The sequence below is a fragment of the Rhodnius prolixus genome, unplaced genomic scaffold (genome assembly GCF_049639745.1).
Source record: "Rhodnius prolixus isolate KJV_2025 unplaced genomic scaffold, Rpr scaffold_11, whole genome shotgun sequence".
Taxonomy (NCBI): domain Eukaryota; kingdom Metazoa; phylum Arthropoda; class Insecta; order Hemiptera; family Reduviidae; genus Rhodnius; species Rhodnius prolixus.
In genome coordinates, this window is record NW_027411625.1 from 358,657 (window position 1) to 379,633 (window position 20,977).

The following is a 20,977-nucleotide window of genomic DNA, read 5'->3' on the forward strand; positions in this document are numbered from 1 at the left end:
AGCTCAATGACAATGTTTGTTGTAAACCATCTTTCTGATAGCTGTAGGATGCCTCCTCACTGATACCCAGTCTGTATTACAGGGAGGTTATAGAAGTTTTTAGTAACAAGTTCTTAAATTTCTTCTTCTTTTTTTTTTTTTAGTTTTATAGGAGGAGAGTGGCCGAGCCTTTCCTTGCTAAAAGCTGAAATGTTTTTGAGTAATTTCTATTTTGCAGTGAAGTTCAAAGTTCAATGGAAATCTATCGAGTAGGAATATATAAAACGTAAATAATATACTTTTAGTCTTCTTTCATCAACCAGAATTTTTTTTTATAAATTTTTCCAGTAAATTCATTTCTCATAGTATGCCACTATTTTTTTGTAGACACAATCGATTTTTTAAAAAGATAAGCTGACATCCAAATCATGGTCTAGTTGAGCATTTTCATTATGCTTTACTTTCTGTATTTCTGAACAGAAAAAAGAAGTGGCGGTTCACGCGCTATAGTTACATACTGAGAGTCGTAGTGATAAATTAACAGAACTACGTGCCAGAACTGTTTTGTGAAAAGAAAAGAAAATCACCAAAATTAATCGAAAAATACATCTATACTTACAGCTGAACAATCCGCATATTCACAAACGAATAGACGGCTTTCAGAACTTGTAGAAACTAGGTCTGCGTCGTTTGTCTATAATCGGAAACAAATTAATATTATAAAATTAGAATTTGAAATGGTTCTTTAGGTATTTAGAAAGAGGAAAATCTATCGGACTAATCAAAACGAATTTGACCAAATAAAGTTTTGTTTTAGGATAAACTAAAACCCTCACGGTTGACTAAGAACTGAAAAGATAAAGTAAGAAAATTTGCAATAAAAGATCAACTAGGAATTGATACATACAGGTAGTTCGGCTTTTAAGCTTTCTGATTCCTTTTCAGCTTCTCTGAATCTACGTCTTACCAACCTCAGCCTTTTATATTCTTCTGGGCAAACCTTCTTCCAGATATAATAGAACTGTACACATTGTTTCGTTGACTTGGTTCCAATCTGTAAAAAGAATTTTGAAATATTTTAAAATTAAAAGGGTGGCCAAATTAGTAAAGTGTATCGAATTACTCATACAAAGTGCGGTGAAATTTTTAAAATTGAGTTTCCATTACAAATACAAATTTTGTGCTTCCATAAAGTAGAAAAAAAAAAAAAATTTAAAAAGATTATTTTTAGTTTAAAGGAACAGGATAAATATTTACATATATCAGGATATAAATTATATATATATTTTGCAACGAAGTGACTTTGGCACCATCTCTTGGGAGGAGATAAAACCTCAATAGTCGTGTTAGTAAATTTTATTTACTGTGCTGTGTAATAAATCAAGTTTGTTACAATTTAGCGTGTTTTATCATTTACGAACCTACTTAACAACTAGTGGCAGTCCCTAGTTGTAGTTTGTAATTTTCAAATAGAAAGAAAATTCTACAATATATAAGTCCTATGATTTCTATTTTTTATGATTTGTGAGAAGAAGAAAACTATTAAATTAAAGTTCTCATTAAAGGGTTTATTCAGAACTATTTACTGTTCTACTTTCAATGCGACGTTCTAAAGAATTTGGTAATTCTAAAATGAGAGGTGGGTACAAGCTAGTTGTTCACTCTAGGAGAGGTCTAGCCAAAATAAACTTTAGATCAACAACTTCCAATCAATTCCTCTGCGATCTGCCAGCTAAAAACCGAACTACAATATCGCAATCTTCTTTTTAACAAGTGGTCCATAACGTTTCTTACAAGTGGGTATTTTTTTCAATTTTTTTCACAAAAAGTTTTGCTGGTGGGTCACATCACTTCTATTTTAGATTAAATATTATCTCAGAGTATAGAAAATAAACCAAAAAATTACAAATTATGAAATGCAATGATGAAAAAACAGTGATACCTCTTGTGAAATGGCTAGAAAATCCTTATCATATTTGATAAGTGCTTGTTGAAACAGATCCATTTCACTTGGACTCCATCGTTCACTATCTGGATAGTCAAAACTAAGGAGTGGATGGCCGACTGGTAGAAATGGTGTTGGTTGCATTAGGCGTAGCATTGCATCCTAAATTTGTAAAACAGAAGCTTCAGTAAACTTAATAACTTTTAATACATTTCGTAAAACAAATAATTAATACTTACATGGATTTTTCCATGGCAAAGATGTAACAAATGTAGAGCATATTCTTTATTGCGGCCCCCTCCTGGTACGGCTGCGCAGCACGCAAATTCCAGATACATGTCAACTGCAAACAAGAACAGTGTAACTCATAATTTTTAGGTGCAGTAATTACTAATAAGGATTTAAATTTTTACCGATGAAACGAATTTTTATATAAGAGAGCAGAGTTACAGTCGGATCGGCTTATGATCCTCCATCGTTATTAAAGCACTAAGCTCATGTGGTACTCTTTTGAATAGGATGAGAATCGCCTGTTGGTTAGCTCAATATTTTTGCTATTATTCCATTCCGAATAATAAAATTTTTCTAAACCCTTCCGCGTCGGTTTGGTAATAAAGGCACATCGGCACTCATTCAGAAAAAAAAAAAAAAAACACTTCTCCATTGCTGAATTGCATGTTGGCGACAAGAATGTCTGGTAGGACGGTTGTGTAAGGGTTGGTCATCATGATATGGTTGACATGTCAAGGACAATTCAGATCCCCTTCACGGAATTTCTACGACTCTTCTGCAAACTTAGCGGACAGTGCAACAAGGAAGGATACCTCTAGTTTACACGTTACCTGATCAGGTGGAGTAAACCAAAAAGGTAACTGATAAAACTAGGCCTACCAGTTTCTCTCCTGGGAAGGTTCAGAGGGGAGGCAGAGGGACGCGAATATATTTCCTGAACGATTCTAAACAATCCAACTCTGTTTTAGATCCTAGATATATTCCAAGTGTTGCAGGTGGAATTGCCTTTCATTTTCCATTTTACGATTCCATGAGACAAATTCCCTGATTAGGCCTGCCAAATTCTGTAGATTACGTTTGGTACATCAAGTGAGATCTCTTTTGATCTCTAACCGTAGCTTTATAAAAATATCGGAACTGTTGGGAAGTTCTTGGAAGGAAAGGGAGCTTAAGAATAATAGATATCCACGGCGCCAATAACCTTAGATGTTGACGCGCCTTAAATAATAATAATAATAAAAATAGATATCCACGACTACCAACCAACCTACGTAACCCCCTGCGGATGAGATGACGTTGGGATTTCGTAGAACTTGGTTAAGTAAGGCAGTAAGTGTAGCACAATAACGAGAACATTGAATTAAGAGAATTTTAACCATTACCTTCTGTATCACTGATGTTCTTAGAAGTTGTTGGATCCCATAGAAGGTGTTCCCTTGTGGATGTATCTCTGCCTCGTTCGTGTGGGCGACTCCAAGGAGGTACTTGTACTTGGTACTGAGTACCGAGGTTAATATGAGGCGAGGTATCACATTCTGGAGCGCTGCCTATTTCCTGGCCACCGTCATCCAAGCCACAATCTTAATGAAATAGGAAAATATTTTAAATTTAGAAAAAGTACTGTTGATCCTTTTCAATCATTTGATCAAAATTGAAGGAAAAAAAAACACAAGCTAGTTCTAGTTATTTTACAAAAGGATTATTACGTATTTAATACACTCTTGAGCAATAAAAAGATGCAAAACGTAATCTGAACCTCTCTCTTTCTTGTAGGTTAAAAAAAAGTACTATAAATTTCGGTAGGTGGAAGGAGATTAAACAAATATTTTGAAAATTTGGGTCGCTGTAGGTAACCTGATAGTTTCAATAACTGTCATCAACACTCACATAATACCCAAAGGATCTGCAGAAACAGTTGATGTGTAAAATTATTTGGTTTTAGCTGAAAAACCCTCAGTTAAGATCTAGCTAACCATCTCACCCACACTAATCCATGCTAACAAGTGGAAACTATAGTTTTCTAAGTACTTTATGAAAATTATACCTCCAAGGAAGCAAATGAGCTCATAACGGTTTGGATAGCGTAGAACGTAACTCCTGTGCACACATGATGGACAATAGTAATGAAGATGTACATAGCTTACCTTTAAGAGAGGTTGTGGAAGAGGGCCAGGTGGTGACTGCCTGCCAGTAGAGGCCCTGGCCGTGCCGAGTGGGAGGCAAAATAGGCGGCGGGGTAAAGAGCAGGTGCCGCTCCGAAGAGTGCCTACTGCGGGCCACTCTTAGTCTGCTTTCGTAGGGCCGGCTCGGTGGAGTAGCACAATCTAATCTCGGCCTCTTGCGGCTATTCTTTACTGGACTGGACGGTGCGCTGTACAAGAAAATTACAACAAAATCAACCTACCATGTTACATGACATCAAATTTTCTGTAATAAATGGTAAGTTCCCCTTCTAAGATTAGGCGGTAGCATTCTCAGACTACATAAAGGCTTTGTACTGGACTTTTTCGGAAGGCGCCTGTCATTAAGTTCTTCGTTGTATACTCTATATCTATTACAGGCGTGATTTTCCGCATAGTTAAAGACCGAAGCCCCATATTCAAATTTTGAGCGAGTTTTCATAAATATTCTTTTCACTATTTGATCCATTTCCATTCCCTATTTGTAATAACTTAAAAATTTCATTGGGCCAAAAGTTATCTTGGCTTTAATAAAAGTTTCATTCAAGTGCTGTTGCCATGATAATTTTTCATAAAAAATAGAAAGCGAATTCAGTGCAAATTGAAAACTGAATAAAGTTACAGATAAGAATAAAATAGATGGACTTAATGGAAATATTGTCCACGAGCTGGTTTGCATATTTTATTGTACATTCTTTAAGATAATAAAGTATCTTTAATATTACTCTTTCAATTGTATCCTTAATGCTACATATAAACTGAACTGGTAATTTAAAAGCCATACATAATTCTAAGCCCTAACTTAAACTTAATAGGATTCTGGAGACATATTTCTAACTTGGCACTGCTCTCATTCTGATAATGTCTCGCTTATAATTATCTGCAATAAAAATGTGTTTAAAATGATTATTTTTGAGGTCGCTACTAACTGCTTTCTATTTTCATTTGAATTTGTTTTAAACAGTTCCAATTTTGTTATGCTTAACTTAATGATAAAGAATAACTTGATAAGTGCCTCGCTAATAATGATAGCGAGATCTCTTGGCATGGCGAAAATATTAAAAAAAAAAAAATTTTTACTGAATACTTGAGTATCGCAATTATGTCTTAGTTTAATAGTATCCAATGATTTGTAACACTATGTCTGTTTTATTGATACAGTATTAAAACAGCCACAGCTTTCACAGCGAATGGCTTAAAATAACCAAGATACTCACGTAGGGCTCAAGAAAACGTCATCTTCCATGTCCTCTTTTGAACTTTCAACGTTTCCTGATTTTGGTTTAGTGAGCAATGTTTTGCTGGGTATAGCCAGTGTCTTTACTATTCTTGGGCCATTTTCACCTGTACCTGCAAGAAAATGTATTAATGTGTTGGTTTCTTGAATTTTTTTTATCTTTTACTCTTTATATATTTTGCAATTATACAAAGAGAAAAAGAAAATCAAAATTAACAAAAAAAGAGCGAATATGAAAGAAAACAATATTTATGTATTATTTATAACGAATAAAAATAATGCATTCTTCAGTGACACTTGGTAATGTAGTGGAGCAGCCTGGAGTAAACAATCAGTGTTATTTGAAATTAATTTTTCAGGTACGTACTAATCCACTTTAAAATCGAGATCTATCTAGTTCAAAGACAGAATCTAGATATACAAAAATTGTAAATGAAAAATATATACAGGGTGACCAAAGTTATATGCTCCACCCACTTTTTTTTTTAACGGCGGGAAATTTCGAAAAAATAAAAAACACGTATTTAATCATTTTTAGTCTAGTTTATTTCCAGTGATTGAGCCATTTTTTTAAACCCCTGTATCTCGAGATACAGCATCCAACTTTTGTTTTTCAAATGGAACGTTATATTTTTTTTGCATATTTTTATAGTATTTGAGCTCCTAAAATAAACAAAAAAATTTTTTTTTGAAATCGGTTAGGTTTTTCAAAAGTTATGGTAATTTAAAATATGAAAAAAAAAAAATTCAGTTTACTGTCAAAATTACGTTATTTTTTTTAAAGAATCTATTCAAACTGGGCACAATCAACGGATAGGCAAGCCAAAACTCTGGACTCCCACGCTTTGCTTGTAGCAGCACTTATCGTGGCGAAGTCAAGATCTAGGCAGACTAGAGTTATTCGATGTTTCAGACCATCGACTAAAGCCATGGGATTAAGATTACAGTACACATTATTTTTTAGATATCCCCACAAAAAATAGTCCATTGGGGTTAAGTCCAGAGATCGAGGTGGCCATTGGATGGGACAATGAGTTCCTAACCACTTTTCATGGAAATTTCTGTCCAGGTAACCTCGAACAACTCTCGCATTATGTGCCGGGCAACCATCTTGTTGAAAATACATATCTAGCCGACATTGTAGCGGAACATCTTCAAGCAGAAGTGGCAAAATGTCTCTTAAAAAAAGTTAGATACCTTGCACCAGCTAAGTTCTCTCTGTAGAAGTATGAGCCGATTACTCGATTTCTTAAATCTCCACACCAAATGTTTGTAGAAAAAACAACCTGAACGTCGAATAACTCTAGCCTGCCCGGATCATGACTTCGCCACCATAAGTGTTGCTACAAGCAGAGCGTGGGAGTTCAGAGTTTTGGCTTGCCTATCCGTTGATTGTGCCCACTTTAAACAGATTCTTTAAAAAAAATAACGTAATTTTGACAATAAAGTGAAATTTTTTTTTTCATATTTTAAATTACCATAACTTTTGAAAAACCTAACCGATTTCAAAAAAATTTTTTTTGTTTATTTTAGGAGCTCAAATACTATAAAAATATGCAAAAAAAAAATATAATGTTCCATTTGAAAAACAAAAGTTGGATGCTGTATCTCGAGATACTGGGGTTTAAAAAATTGGCTCAATCACTGAAAATAAACTAGACTAAAAATGATTAAATACGTGTTTTTTATTTTTTCGAAATTTCCCGCCGTTTAAAAAAAAAGTGGGTGGAGCATATAACTTTGGTCACCCTGTATATTTTCAAATATGGAAAACATTAAATAAAATTAGTAATTTGCAGCGCAATCAGTGGTCTTAGAAGTACTAAAATTTGAACCGTCAAAACTAATAATACTATGTTTGACTTTCTACTTTATATTTCTTGAGTTATCTATATGCACATGCAGAATATGTTCATGCTCAGCGAACCTAATAATTTGTCTCCAGATAGCAACGTACGAACTTTATTTAAATTTGCTTAAATAAAATTGTTCCCCCAATTTTCTTAAATGATTTCTTTTATAACTATTGGGGCTTTCCAAGTGCTTTATCATCAGCTCTGAACAATGTTTTCATAAATTCTATAGACTTTAATCAACCATTACGCTTGACTTTTTAAACTGCAATACATAAACATTTACAAAGCCCAGACTCTTTAGCACTTATTAAAGCACTCAAATAAAAATGAATACACAGTTTTCAAAACATGGATCATACGTATCTTGTGAAATATTATTAGCACAAATCAAATGATGTGTCAATATTCTTTTGTGGAGTACCGTTTATGTGAAGATCACGTGATTATCTTCTATATGCTGTCAGGGTCACTGTGCTGTTAGCAGTTATTTTGATTTAATTTGAAAATTGTGTTACCGAAAGTTTAGGAACAAGGCTATTTCCTCTAGGCTCGATTTTGGGCAAACATATATTGCGAGTATTAACTAGAGGCAATTTTGTGAATGGGTTTAAATTTTTCTTCAGCAAAAGTAATAGACACACGTTATTTTATTTTTATTTTTTGCCTTTTTTTTTGGAATTGGCTTCCGCCATACAGCCAGCATCGTCTAGGTGCTTATCACTAGAATATCACTCACTCTCCATTCTTACTTATAAATAAATTCGCTTCACTCATTCATCCCTCTACTCTATACAACTATTTACATAAACTACAACTAATGGATGGATCAGTACTCTATATTCCTGCCATCCTTATAGCTTAACCGAAATTAAAATCACGTACTCCTTCTGTAATCATTTTCTTGCATTCATTCTATAACTTTTAAATACATTCATATTTCATTGCTAGCTTTGCTATAGACTTAAGCACATAGATGTTGGTGGAGAATATTATGTCTTCGTAGCGAAATGGTGCATCTAAATACTTGTATATGTCGTCAAACATTCGTTTCCTTTCTACCATAACGTGGACATATCATTATTATATTACGTGAAGTAAACACATGTTATAATGATCTAACCTTTAAAATTTTTAATTTTTGTATCTAATAAATACATTAAAAAAAACAAGAGTGAAGCAAATATTACTTACTGAGAATTGTTGGTTCTAATTTGGCTTTAGTGTTGACGAATACGGTTCCACTTAAGATAGATTGGAAACAAGAAGTCTGTATCAACTTGAGTTCACCATTTCTATCCAGAACAATACCGGTCACACCACCTTGCCCGCTGCTTGGCACTTCCATGCCGGCTACTGTATTCGTAGTCTGATGAACCACTTTCACTCCGTGAATATCCACTCTCTTCCTAGCGCCAAAATCTTTAGGCGCTGATGACAGCAATGGATCGTCTGAGTTTGGCATCATCTGTGAGGTTAAACTGGGATGGGATAGCGGTGAAGTGGATGAGGCCGGGAGAGACAGTGGTGACGGGACGGGCGTGGACGAGAGCGGTGAGTGAGGTGGCGGGGAAGGGTAGCCATGCTCAGGTAATACCTGTAAGCACGTAGAAGACACATCTTACACTTTGTTCAAGCCTTGGCGGCTAGATGCAAAACACTAAGGTCTTTGAAAAATAATCTTAAACTCCCACAGCTGTAGGAGTACTTTCTGTTGATTAGAGATAGGGCCAGTAAGTTAGGAGTGGTGCCAATCCTGATCTGCCTCCTTAATTGCAAAAGAAGTGAACTTAGGCCATGTTTTTGAATGATCAAACAATTTATTTATCTCACTGGTCCATTGGTGCGATATTAAAGACGTTAGTGTTTTGTTTTATTAACAGAATACATTGTCAGAGCTCTTCGTGGTGAAACAACTGGAGATTATTTGAAAGAATTTAAAAAAATAAATTTAACGTTTTAACTCTTCTGTTGAATGAATCTTGAAAAGCCTTGTTTTGAGAACTGTTCTTACCACTGGATATTTAGCTGTAGAAGTTCTGGGGCGAGAAAATTTAATATATCGCTACCAGGATTTGAGCCAGGGCTTTGGTTGTGCAGTTACACACCAACTTAATCCCGCCCTCGACCTCTTTAGTTAGTTCTCGATCTTTTTACCTCAGATTTTAAAATATAGACTATGACGCTCATTTAGGGCAACATAACTAACTTACCTCATTTAACGCAGCCTCAACTGCAGCTGAACTTGACATAGGTGATGTGTAAAAAGCAGCTGAAAGTGGTGAAGCATTACCCTGAGATACTAGATTTGGAAAAGATGGCGATTGTCCTTCATGACTAGCCGGCGGCGTAGGATAAGTAAACGATGGTGAAGGTAACGAGGCGAAATCGGCTAAACTGACTGGCAACGGTGAATCCAAAACACTTTGTAAATCTTGGTGATTTGGAAAGGTTTCAGGACTTGGCAGGCTTTCTGTAGGACTGTGATAATTTTCAATAGCTCCAATATCCTGAAGACCTGCGGCCTGAAAATAAATGACGAGCTATTTACTGTTTAAAGAAACTAAAAATAAGATAAGTCAAGGTTGTAGAGATTGATCTGAGAAAAGGAACAGTCTTTATACTTCCCAAACACTCACTGGGCTGTTAAAATGCTACTTAAAGAAAAACAAAACCTTAAATGTTCTAGGAAGGAAAACCAACCCAAAATGGAGGAGATTAATTACTTCTCAAAGATCAAAGTTCAAAGCATCCTGCAGATTAACTTCCAGATGGAATGCGGCTATGCAAAATGTCCTTTCCATTATTCAATACAGCTGTAGACCAACACTGGTCACGCACATTTCTACCCGACGTAGGCCTGCTTTCTGCGTACTCGTAGAGTTACTAGTATTGGAGAAAGCCACAAATCGGGTAGGCCATGAGGAGGAATTAGATTCGGGCAACAAGCTTTTCTAGGCGGTGGACTTAATTAAATACTAGGCAAATATGCTGATGAGCAGAAGTTAGAGATCAATCATGGCGAAGATCGAAACAAACTGGAAACCGATGAGTTTGCATTGAATAAAGCACACGGAACAGCCAAAAAAACATAAAGAAATAATATTAAGACGATCCAATCGCAGTCGCTTAAGACTGTGAAAGAATCCTGTAAATGGTTCTTCATGTAAGAAAATTGTTGCGGAAATTTTATGGCCCACCCATTCGAATAGAAAAATGGATGCTCCGCAACAATGAAGAGCTTTACGATCACTTGCGGGAATGCGACCTTTTTAACGCAATGAAAGTAACAAGATAGAAGAATACTTAGGAAGAATGACCCTAGAAGAAGAATGCTGTGCGCTGTAAGTATGATGGTCTAATAATTTTGATGATCTAGTCTTGCCTGGCTAAATGATGACCATAGACCAAGAGAAAAGTTTTGTGACAGATGCTAAGTAGGTTTTTCAATAAGCGCAATAAGAAAAAGTTAAAATTTCCGCAGAGCATGGAGAAGAAGTAAAAGTGGGGGCAAAAAAAAATTACAAGCTGTGAAAATATTAATAATGCTTACCTGAATGGAATCAACTAATTGTGCTGGATCAACACCTTGAAGCAGCATTGATTCTTGCACTGACTGTACATGTTGAAACATGTCATCTTGAATTGTTGGCGAAAAATATCCACCATCTTCACTATAAACACCTATCGAATAAGTTTCTCCCTGTATTGCATTCTGTATTGCTTGAGCTCTAAACAAAAACATAGCACTATATTATTAAGTTGATTTCTGGATCTCTGTCATTGAATCGTATTTTATTTATTATAATCTTAAATGAAAGACAGTTGCAGCAGTTTTTTTATTGTGTTTTATGTTGCTGAATAATTGGTTGTTTGTTATTTGTTGTACTACATTTAACTGAATTTATACAGCCATGAATTTGTCTTTGTTGACTATTTGATGATCTTTTCTTTTAATTATTTTATGCATTTTGAACTATGGTCTGTTGGGAATAGAGCTTTAAAAAGCCAGCTTTCTCTATTCCAAATGTTTCGGCACGGATGTGTGCACTCATCAGTGGCTGTTTGATACGAAGTTGTGCTTTGTGAGTGGAGTATAATTTATCTGGAGATTATTTTCTGCTATGGTTACAATCTGTTGTCTGTAATAGTGGCTGGTGCCAGTCCGTTTTTAATTGCGTTTTGATTCTGTGGTTACTGCTTATATTATACATTTTGCAGAGTATTATATTTTTTTTGGAGACTGATTTATTCAACTAAAAGGAAAGAGAAATTATTGCCAATTTCAGTCTTATTTTTTTTTTTATTTGCCAAGCTTTTGGGCTAAATCATCTTCATGGCGTATGGTAATTAATTAAAATCGCACATTGGTTTGGATAAGTGGTTCTTTAGCATATTTTGTTTGTTTTTTTTACCAGTGAGTTAAAAAAAACTGTGTATCTACCTGCAAATGCCTGCAAAACCATTGTGCAACGTTAACTAATGCGTAAATGCTCTGTAGATTACCTGTCCCTGGTCGAATGTTTTGTGAAAATGAGAATAAAATTTGTGCTAATTTCTCTTTCTTTTTAATTATTTATTTGTTTTCAGGTATAAGTGTTTGCCCTGTCATTCATTGAAGTAGAACCTTTGATCAAGTGTAACTCTGTAATATATATATATATTTTTTATTTTCTTTGTGCATGAAATATAACTGGTTTCTTCAGTTGAGAGTTTTGTTGGGCAAATATGGTGTTTCTTTTGAAGCGTCTGATCTCAATGGACTTTCTGCTGGAGAAATAGTTTCAAAACTGCATACTAATTTGCTCCAGTTGGACAGGCAATCACTTGAATATTCCCGGTTTAGTGATATTTACAATAGCCTACCACTCTTGGCTGGAGTACCTCAAGAGTATATTAATGTTAGACAACCCTTCAGCGTAACTAGGTTGATTGCTCAGATGCGAAATTCTAATAAATATTTTATCAAAATATCTTTACAGAAATCCATTCATTTTATAAATTGTAAATTGTTGTGCACAGTTTGTGATATGCACGTAGAAGAGGATTTCTTGCATCTGTTTGCTGTTTGTCCTCTATATGCCTCCATAAGGATTCATTATTTTAAAAGTAATCTGCCCACTGAGGTACAAAGAGATCTATTGGAACTAATGTACAGTTGCGAAAAATCAAAATTACTTATTGTATATAATTACGTGTTTAATGTATTAAAGTTAAGATCATTTTTACTAAACGAATAATTTCAGGTGTTAAAGTTTTGTTTTTGTGTTTTAAAAAGGTTTTATATTTTTTTTGTTTCCTTTAGACAGAATCTATAAATACTATTTTACTATTTTTATTACTTTTTGTTTGTTTATTTTAATTTCATTAATGATATTGTTTTTATTTTACTTTTATTATCAAGTTTTATCATTTAATTTAATTATTATATTATGTATGTAATTTGTTTATTGAAACTCCGTTTATAAAAGGCTCAGGCCTTAAGGACGAATGAATAAATAAATAAATAAAAATTTTCTTTGTGCATAATCTTGTGTTATTGCTATTGAATCTATGATTAAATGTTGTGGCGTTGAATGTAAAAGCAATATTCTTCATACTTTTATTAATGTTTTTCGTATTGTCTCATTTAACAATACAGTCACATGATGCTAATCACCATACTCCATTCAAGTGGCAAATCTTTGGTTCATATCAGCCACTGATGAGGGCACACACCCGTACTCAAACGTTAAACTTCAATATGAAAAGAACGGGAAAAATATTCTTGAACAGTTGGGCAAGACGTGGAATATCGAAAATTTAAAAATTGAGATACAACTTTAAAAATAAATGAAAGTTTCAGGGACGCATTGTTTGATGTTGCTGAGACTTTTAAGGGGAGCTGTCGAGTCAAATCCAGCTACCAAGTACTTACAGAGTAACTGCAGAACTGGCAGTTCTAAAGTTCTATAGTCTTTTGCTGAAGTCTACTTTCTTTTTTTTTTTTTGCTAAGGCGCGTCATCTTCTGCGGTTGTTGGCGCCTGGTGCTTTTTTTTTCAGTGCGCTGTCAGCCTTTAGAAGTGTTCTCTCGTTAAAGAAAACATTGTACATCACCGGATGTTGTAAGAATTTTCTAAAAAGAGAAAATCAAAGGTCTAGCAGCTGGATTCGAACCCGGGTTCTCCGCGTTAGGATCCAGTAGAGACTAACCACACTCAGCCTAATACCTTCCATAGACCTGTAATTTTTCTTATTTAACTCCAGATTATTTTTGAAGTTCTTACCCATCATTTATTTCTTGATGGTTTGATCCCGGATCTGATGTGGTCCTTTTGGTTATTGGTTTAGAAACTTTTTTTAAAATGATAGGATGGTCGTGAATAGCCCTGGTGGTAAGTTGTGGCGTAGTTACAATGGAGGACACGCTGGCTTGTGAGGAGTCCGACTTCACCGGCACTTCCGTCTGCATGCTGCCTTCTATCTTACCACTGCTGTCCACTTTTACAGTTTTCACCTTCAAACCTCCGTCCACTTTTATATGTTCCACTTTGATCCCTTCTTCAGTTTTAATCACCACTTTTTCTGAATTGAGTGTACCAATACCTCCAGATGGTAAAGAAGGGACTACGAATGAAGATATTTTCACGGCCAATGGTTCCGTTGTATTTTTACCACCAAATCTTCTGACTGGCGTTTCTATAACAATCGAAAATTTTTTTTAAAGATAAATGCAAATGGAGAGAAATTTTGAACAAAAATACCTCTAAGTTCAAATTTAGTCATCCATCGGTTCCTAAAGATCTATGTACAGTGAGTACAAGAAGTTAAAAAATAAAAAATCGTTAGTGTAGTTTAAAAAAAAAAGCAAAAAAAACTGATAAATCGAGTAATAAAATGGCGCTTCTACTTTATTAATCTAGATAGTAAAAGTTTTTTTGGTGCATCGAAAATAAAATTAGCACCAAGAAGCTTATGATAGTGTTTTTTGATCAGATCAACTCCATTTATCAATTTTGAACTTTCGGCAATTTTTTTATTTTTTATTTTTTAGTTATCCTGACTACAAATACACAAAGAGAAAATTTAAAAAAAAAAAAATCCTTTTTTTTCATTCAAAGGATCTCAAAATTTATTTCCTGGAAAAGAAAACGAAATTTTAAAATTCACACGATGCTTTATTTGCTCTTTTGACAGGCAAATGAAAGTAAAATAATTTATTTATTTACTCTGTTTATGCCGTTAGGCATACAGAGGGAGTTGGCTACATGTGGAAGATTACATAAAATAATGCATTTCTCATCATTACTACAAAATTAATTAAAGTAAAAATAAAAATAAATTGGAATTAAAACACTTTCTTTGCCTAACAAAATACGAGGTGTGTTCAAAAAGTAACCGGAATTTTCGTTTTTTGAAAAAATATTTATTTATTCATCTACATTAATATTGTCGCCTTCAAAGTAGTCCCCTTCGCATACAATACACTTGTGCCAGCGCTTTTTCCAATCCTCGAAACACTTCTGAAACTCGATCTTTGTGATAGCTTTCAGCTCTTTCAGCGATTCGCTTTTAATGTCATCTATGCTTGTAAAACGACGGCCTTTTAATGTTCTCTTTATGTTTGGAAATAGAAAAAAGTCACATGGAGCCATGTCTGGCGAATATGGAGGCTGGGGCATCGTTAAAGTTTTGTTTTTGGCCAAAAATTCACGAACAAGCAATGAAGTGTGAGCAGGTGCATTATCGTGGTGCAAAATCCATGAATTGTTTTGCCACAAATCCGGGCGTTTTTTTCGGATTGCTTCACGCAAACGGCGTTGAACTTGTAGGTAGTACTCCTTATTGATTGTTTGACCTTGTGGCAAGAATTCATGATGCACTATGCCATTAAAATCGAAGAACACAGTGAGCATAACCTTCACATTCGACAGCACTTGTCGAGCCTTTTTCGGTCTTGGCGATCCAGAATGCCTCCACTGGGACGATTGAGCCTTAGTTTCGACATCATATCCGTAAACCCATGTTTCGTCACCTGTTATAACACGTTTCAGTAGATCCGCATCGTTGTCGACTTCATTGAGTGACTCTTGAGCAACTTCCATTCTCCGCTGTTTTTGTTCGAAATTCAACAATTTTGGAACAAATTTTGCTGCCACACGTTTCATACCCAAAACATCCGAAAAAATTTCATGGCATGAGCCAATTGATATGGCAACATCATCAGCGACTTCTCTGATTGTGATTCGGCGATCGTTCATAACCATTTCTTTCACTTTTTTCACGTTTTCATCGGTTGTTGATGTGCTTGGACGTCCAGGTCGTTCGTCATCTTCAACGTTTTCGCGGCCATCTTGGAAACGCTTATACCACTCGTAAATCCTTGTTTTACTCATAGCAGACTCACCATATGCCTTTATTAACATTTCACACACTTTATTACACTTTATTTCATTTTTTACGCAAAATTTAATACAAATTCTTTGATCCATTTTTTTTAACAAACAAAAATCGCCAAGCTCGAAAAACACGTCTAACCTTAACGGCTGCCACTTAAGAAGTAAACAATGAATATTACTGAAAATTTTATCGTACTTCAGGGGCATGTGCACCAACATAATAAAAAAAAAAATTTTACAATCAGACTCTCCAAACCCGCGAAATTTAAAAATTCCCGTTACTTTTTGAACACACCTCGTAGTAGTACTTACATCAATTAAAACAAGTAAAAAAAAAACAAGCAAAAAAGCAGAATTACAAATAAAGAGAAAGAGAGAGACAGGAGATTTCTTGAAGTTACAATAATAAACCAATAACATTAAGATAATAAAGAATTTCTTAATTTAAAACTTTCGGTACAAAACAAGTATGTATCCTTTATTTTCTCTTCCGACGTATTAATAGAAAAACTTAATAATGAAATAAATTTATCGTAGTCTGGGGTTGCAGAAAAATGTTTTTCTAAATATTTAGCTCTGTTTGACGATGAGGCCGGGCAATTCATTAAAAAGTGAAATAAGTCATTTGGTTCGTGTTGACAGAGAGGAAAAGTAAAATAATAATAATAAAACAGCAAATGATTAGTGTAAGATGTTACCCATGATTGAGAGTGTTGGAGGTAGATGTTGGGAACTCTGAGCCGTGCTGGTCGTGATTCGCTTCTGTATAATCTTCTCCTCGATTAGTGCCCTCACACTGATGCTGGCCGTTTGCAATGGTGGCCCACTAACTTCCTTCTTTTCGCATTTTTTTGAATCAGACTCCTTAAAGTATATAATGCAAAAGAGTATTATAATTTGTAAGTAGTAATTTTAAAAGTTCTTGTTTTCGCTGGGAAAGAAAAAAGGATTGCTCATTTTTATTTGTTTCAAACGTGATAAATAAAAATAAAATTTTGCTAATTATTTTTCAATTAAAAAAATTTTTTTGTAGATCAAATTACCTTTTTAAAATAACCACCATGTAGCCTCATATGGCCGTTTAGTGCAGGTACATTTTTAAATTTACGATGACATAAATTGCATTCAACTGGTTTACTACTGGTTGGAACAGTTTTAGACATACTGGGAGATGTCTGTAAAAAAAAATATTATCATTTCACAAATATAACCAAAATCTCGAGATATGTAACTACACCAATGCTATTTGCATCACAAGATGTGAAAAGATACTACGGGTAACAATAAAAGTTACTCCAGGTGATAATAGAAAGGTTAGGATACATCACGCTACCGGACTCACAACAAATACACTGGATACACAATCAGATAATGGCAAGAGCCGTCACATAATAGCCGTCATAGGCATTAGGGTACTTAAAAGATGCTCTACGTACTATCGACAGCCACGCAATGGCCAAACTCGAATCAATACACGTAGTAATACCTTAAGTTATGTCATGATACCAGCTAACCTCCTCACGCCACAACTGTTCTAAACTTATGCCAAAAAGCAGATAGATAATCAACTACATCATACTTCAAATTAAAAGCCTCATCACGGTTATCTCAGACAGTGAGACTGTCATAAGAGACATCGCTTAATTCTATATGCTTGCAAAGGCACCAGCATAATTCAGTATATCTTTACCACCGACCAGCTACACAACGGCTAACCTCCTTCCGCCACAGCAGTTCTAGTCGCATGCCATAATATATTTTCAGATCGTCAGTAGTAACGTCCTAACTTGGAGAAACGCCATGAATCAATCAGTTAGCTCCAAGAGACGTTATTAGCTGCCTCACCACGATTGTCCTAGGTACCATATACGTTTAAACATTCTCTAGGCTATCATAGATCCACGCCAGAAGGAAATCAAAAGATACGACACATAGCATACGAGCTAAAAGCATACAGATTCACGTCACAAGATAGCTAGTTAATCAAAAGATATGTCACATAGCTTACGAGTTAACAGCATACAGACTCACTTCACAAGACAGCCACTTAATCAATAGATATGTCGCAAAGCATGCGAGCTAACAGCATACAGTCTCACTTCACAAGATAGCCAGTTAATCAAAACATATGTCACATAGCATACAGACTCACTTCACAAGATAGCCAGTTAATCAAAAGATATGTCACATAGCATAATTATGAAGAGTTAATTGCACTATCTCTATTTGATTTTATCTTAAATGTACGATATGTTAAGAAGCTGCTAGACAGACGTGGCAATCACGATTCGCCGAAAATTGCCCTTTTACGCCTCACGCAGAGAAACTAACCTATTTTTAGACATGACTCTCAGTAGAAAAGATTGAATTGAATAGCACAGGACAATTTAGACATGAGCAGGACTTAGCAAGACCCAGTATTTTAATAGTTCGAGCGTAATTATAGAAATTAGAAGAAATAGTTTGATCAACATCTTTGATTATTAAATTTTGGGTGTACTTTGAGAATTCCAATTATATTGGCGCCCAACAAATACACAATCTCCCTCAATCGATAAGTTGGACTATTATGTCTCATTAATTTGTTCGCCATTTGGTACATGAATAAAGAATCGTCTACATTCATGTTTTGGGCATAAGAACATCAGAAATGTATTGCTGTACGAATAATGTGGAGCATAAATATAATGTCAGCCATCAACTTAAAGTGATGTCTTTCTATGATTACCTTTGGATTGTTTACAATTCCAAGCAAACTGAAAAGGAATTACCTTATTGTTAGAAGATAAGGAGGATTGTGACGGATCAGTAGCCAATAACTGCTGCAGCTGTGATACAGGTTGTGATTGCTTTGTGGCCGCATTCTGTTGCAACTGTACAGAACCCGTAGTTACTGCAGTCTGTTTAGTGCTTTTCAACTTTGGTGATGTTGGTCTGGGAGCATATTGTATGCAACTTGGCGGTGAATCTGCACCAGTTCCGCTGGTACCAGCTGGAGAGGGCGTGGTGCTGGATGGTACTGCGCCTGGAGAACTGCTTGCATGGTGATTCTCCGTGTGCCGGCGTAATGATCTCGCATCGCAATAAGATTTCCCACAACCGTCTGCCTTACATTCGTATGGTTTCTTGTTGCGATGCGTCAGCATATGGCCATTTCTGTTATAAACAAGGTAAATAAAAAACAATGAAGATAAATCGACTAGCTAATTCTTGAAACTTGGTGTACCAATTGTCTGTTTATATATAATTTATATATAATATATTGATTCCAGAAACGTAGATGTTTTTTAAATTTTATTTAATTTCACATTTAAATAAGTTCTGACATTTTTGCCGTCTGTATCTTTTTCCAATGCACTGTCGGCCTCCAGATACTGTACTCTCGTTAGAAAACCCTGTCCATCACCGTACCGTGAAGAAGCTCATAGAAACAAAAGATATGTGGGCCAGCAGCTGGATCCGCAAGGGAATCCAGTGCGTTAACCCCATAGCTAATCCTTTCCCTTATTATTATTAATTTTATTTATTTATTTATATACAGCGTTCAGTTTTGTATTATTATTTTATATCATTATTGTATTATGGTAATTTGTTACATAGTAATAAAAGAAAGTGAAGCGTTGGCAGTTCATAGCCTTATTTGGAGCAGTTATTCTGTAATTTATCAAATTTTTAGATATTTCATGTAAAGTTATTTATTAGATATTTTCTTTGTAAATTTGTTTTTGAGTTGTTAAGTTTTTCATTCTTTTAGTTCATTTATTTTGTTAATAATAATTACATGGCTGACGTAAACCAAAATGGTTCTTTTGTGCAAATAAAAAATAAAAATTGATGCACGCACTGCAGCGTTGTATCAGGAATAAGGCCACTTAAGTGGGATGTATTATATTTATTTTAGGAAGGTTACTTTCAAATAAATGCACACCTTATGGTAAGATTTTTTGAACGTACGTCCACGAAATATGAAATATGAACCTTCTGCTGGTGATACAGTATCCGTTACATTGATTTACAGAGAAATTTAGTTTTTATTTTATCCGGTTTCTACCTTATAAATATAACTGGGTTACAGATTTCAATCAAAAACAACAATTTTCTGTTTGTCTATATATCTGGTCAGTCGTAATCCTTCAAAACTCGACAAGTAATTTCCTTTCCCAAACCATCTTCTCTACTGCTGCCTCGTGAAACCTTACTTCTTTCTCTCCTGGGGCAGCAATCTGACACTTCCTTAGGCCATCTCCTCGAGCTCAACTTTTATACCATCTTAGCTATTTTATAGTTTACCTTGTTGAACTGTAGCTCTTTACACCCCATCTTTTTCATTATTTTTTCTTTTTTTTTACTCTATCTAATCTAGTTTTTCTAACGGATCTTCTCCATTTCAGCTGCTTTGTTTTCAGAGTGTCCGTCCAAGTCACCGTACCATAGAGAAGAATACTCTCTCAACAACGAAATAATACGTTTTCTTGTATCTTCCTATACTAGATTTTGTTAAAGAAAATTTTAGTATATTTACTTCTTAAATAATAGATTAAAACTGTCCGGTAGGACAGTTGTATAAGGGTTGATCGTCAAAAACTGCACGAAAAAGCGTAACGTTGAAAAACACCCAACTTTGACAATTTTTTTCTCTTTTCCTATAAACGTTAAAATTCCCAAATTTTCTGTAAAATTAGGGGCACATCCTTATTTATAACCGTATTTTTTTTTTTTTTTGCAATAACATAGATTAATTAGTTTTTGAGAAAAACGATGCCAAAAATAGGCAAAAACGGCATTTTCAAAAAAATGTTGCTTAACTTTTTTGTAAACAACATAGTGCCTAAACGCGCGAACCGATTTTCATGAATCAGATGTCATTCGATTTGGAATTTCATGTAGATGTGCCTTTTGGGGGTCTTGATGCTGTACATCGAATGGGAAAGGAGTTAGCCCCATTTATGTTAGGCCCCTTCCAAAATTATTATTACCGTAAATCTTTGCCCGATTTTGATAAAAATTGGCAGGATGAATGGGATAGGGCTTAGAGGGTCATTTATAGTTCGTATGTAGAATGGAAGTTTTTACCCATGGAAGATTACTGAGAAGAGTCTTAAGTATAGTTTAGTCAGGTAAGCATTTGCCTCTTGGTCTTTTACCAACGGAAAGATGGACACCTGATGATATGCTTTAAAAGGAGAAGTGCGAAGAGAATACAATTGGTACACAAAGGCTAGCCCAGCGTCAAAATGAAAATGAACACACGCACTAGCTTGTATTAATTATAACAAAACAAATAATAGAGATTAGCTATGCGGTTAGCATATTGGATTCCCAAACGGAGATCCCGGATTTGAATCCAGCTACTAGCTTTAGATTTTCTCTTCCTAGTAGCAGTTGTAAGAAG

At 34.9% G+C, this 20,977-nt stretch overlaps 1 protein-coding gene across 10 annotated transcripts in view; it reads right to left on the reverse strand.

The window, feature by feature from the left end:
• The window catches only part of LOC141459325 (uncharacterized), a 799,141-nt gene that overhangs the window by 21,436 nt on the left and 756,728 nt on the right, over positions 1 to 20,977 (reverse strand). For all 10 annotated transcript variants that reach the window (XR_012461442.1, XM_074138280.1, XM_074138274.1 and 7 more), the window contains 14 exons: positions 18,357 to 18,741; positions 16,629 to 16,760; positions 16,284 to 16,449; positions 13,474 to 13,885; positions 10,760 to 10,937; positions 9,420 to 9,731; positions 8,401 to 8,803; positions 5,334 to 5,466; positions 4,081 to 4,307; positions 3,319 to 3,516; positions 2,164 to 2,267; positions 1,922 to 2,086; positions 887 to 1,033; positions 599 to 673 (listed from right to left, as the gene is read on the reverse strand). Coding sequence is in view for 9 of the 10 variants with exons in the window: in XM_074138280.1 (XP_073994381.1) it covers positions 599 to 673; positions 887 to 1,033; positions 1,922 to 2,086; positions 2,164 to 2,267; positions 3,319 to 3,516; positions 4,081 to 4,307; positions 5,334 to 5,466; positions 8,401 to 8,803; positions 9,420 to 9,731; positions 10,760 to 10,937; positions 13,474 to 13,885; positions 16,284 to 16,449; positions 16,629 to 16,760; positions 18,357 to 18,741 (3,037 nt within the window). In the remaining variant the exon portion in view is untranslated. The remainder of the gene's footprint in view (positions 1 to 598; positions 674 to 886; positions 1,034 to 1,921; positions 2,087 to 2,163; positions 2,268 to 3,318; positions 3,517 to 4,080; positions 4,308 to 5,333; positions 5,467 to 8,400; positions 8,804 to 9,419; positions 9,732 to 10,759; positions 10,938 to 13,473; positions 13,886 to 16,283; positions 16,450 to 16,628; positions 16,761 to 18,356; positions 18,742 to 20,977) is intronic.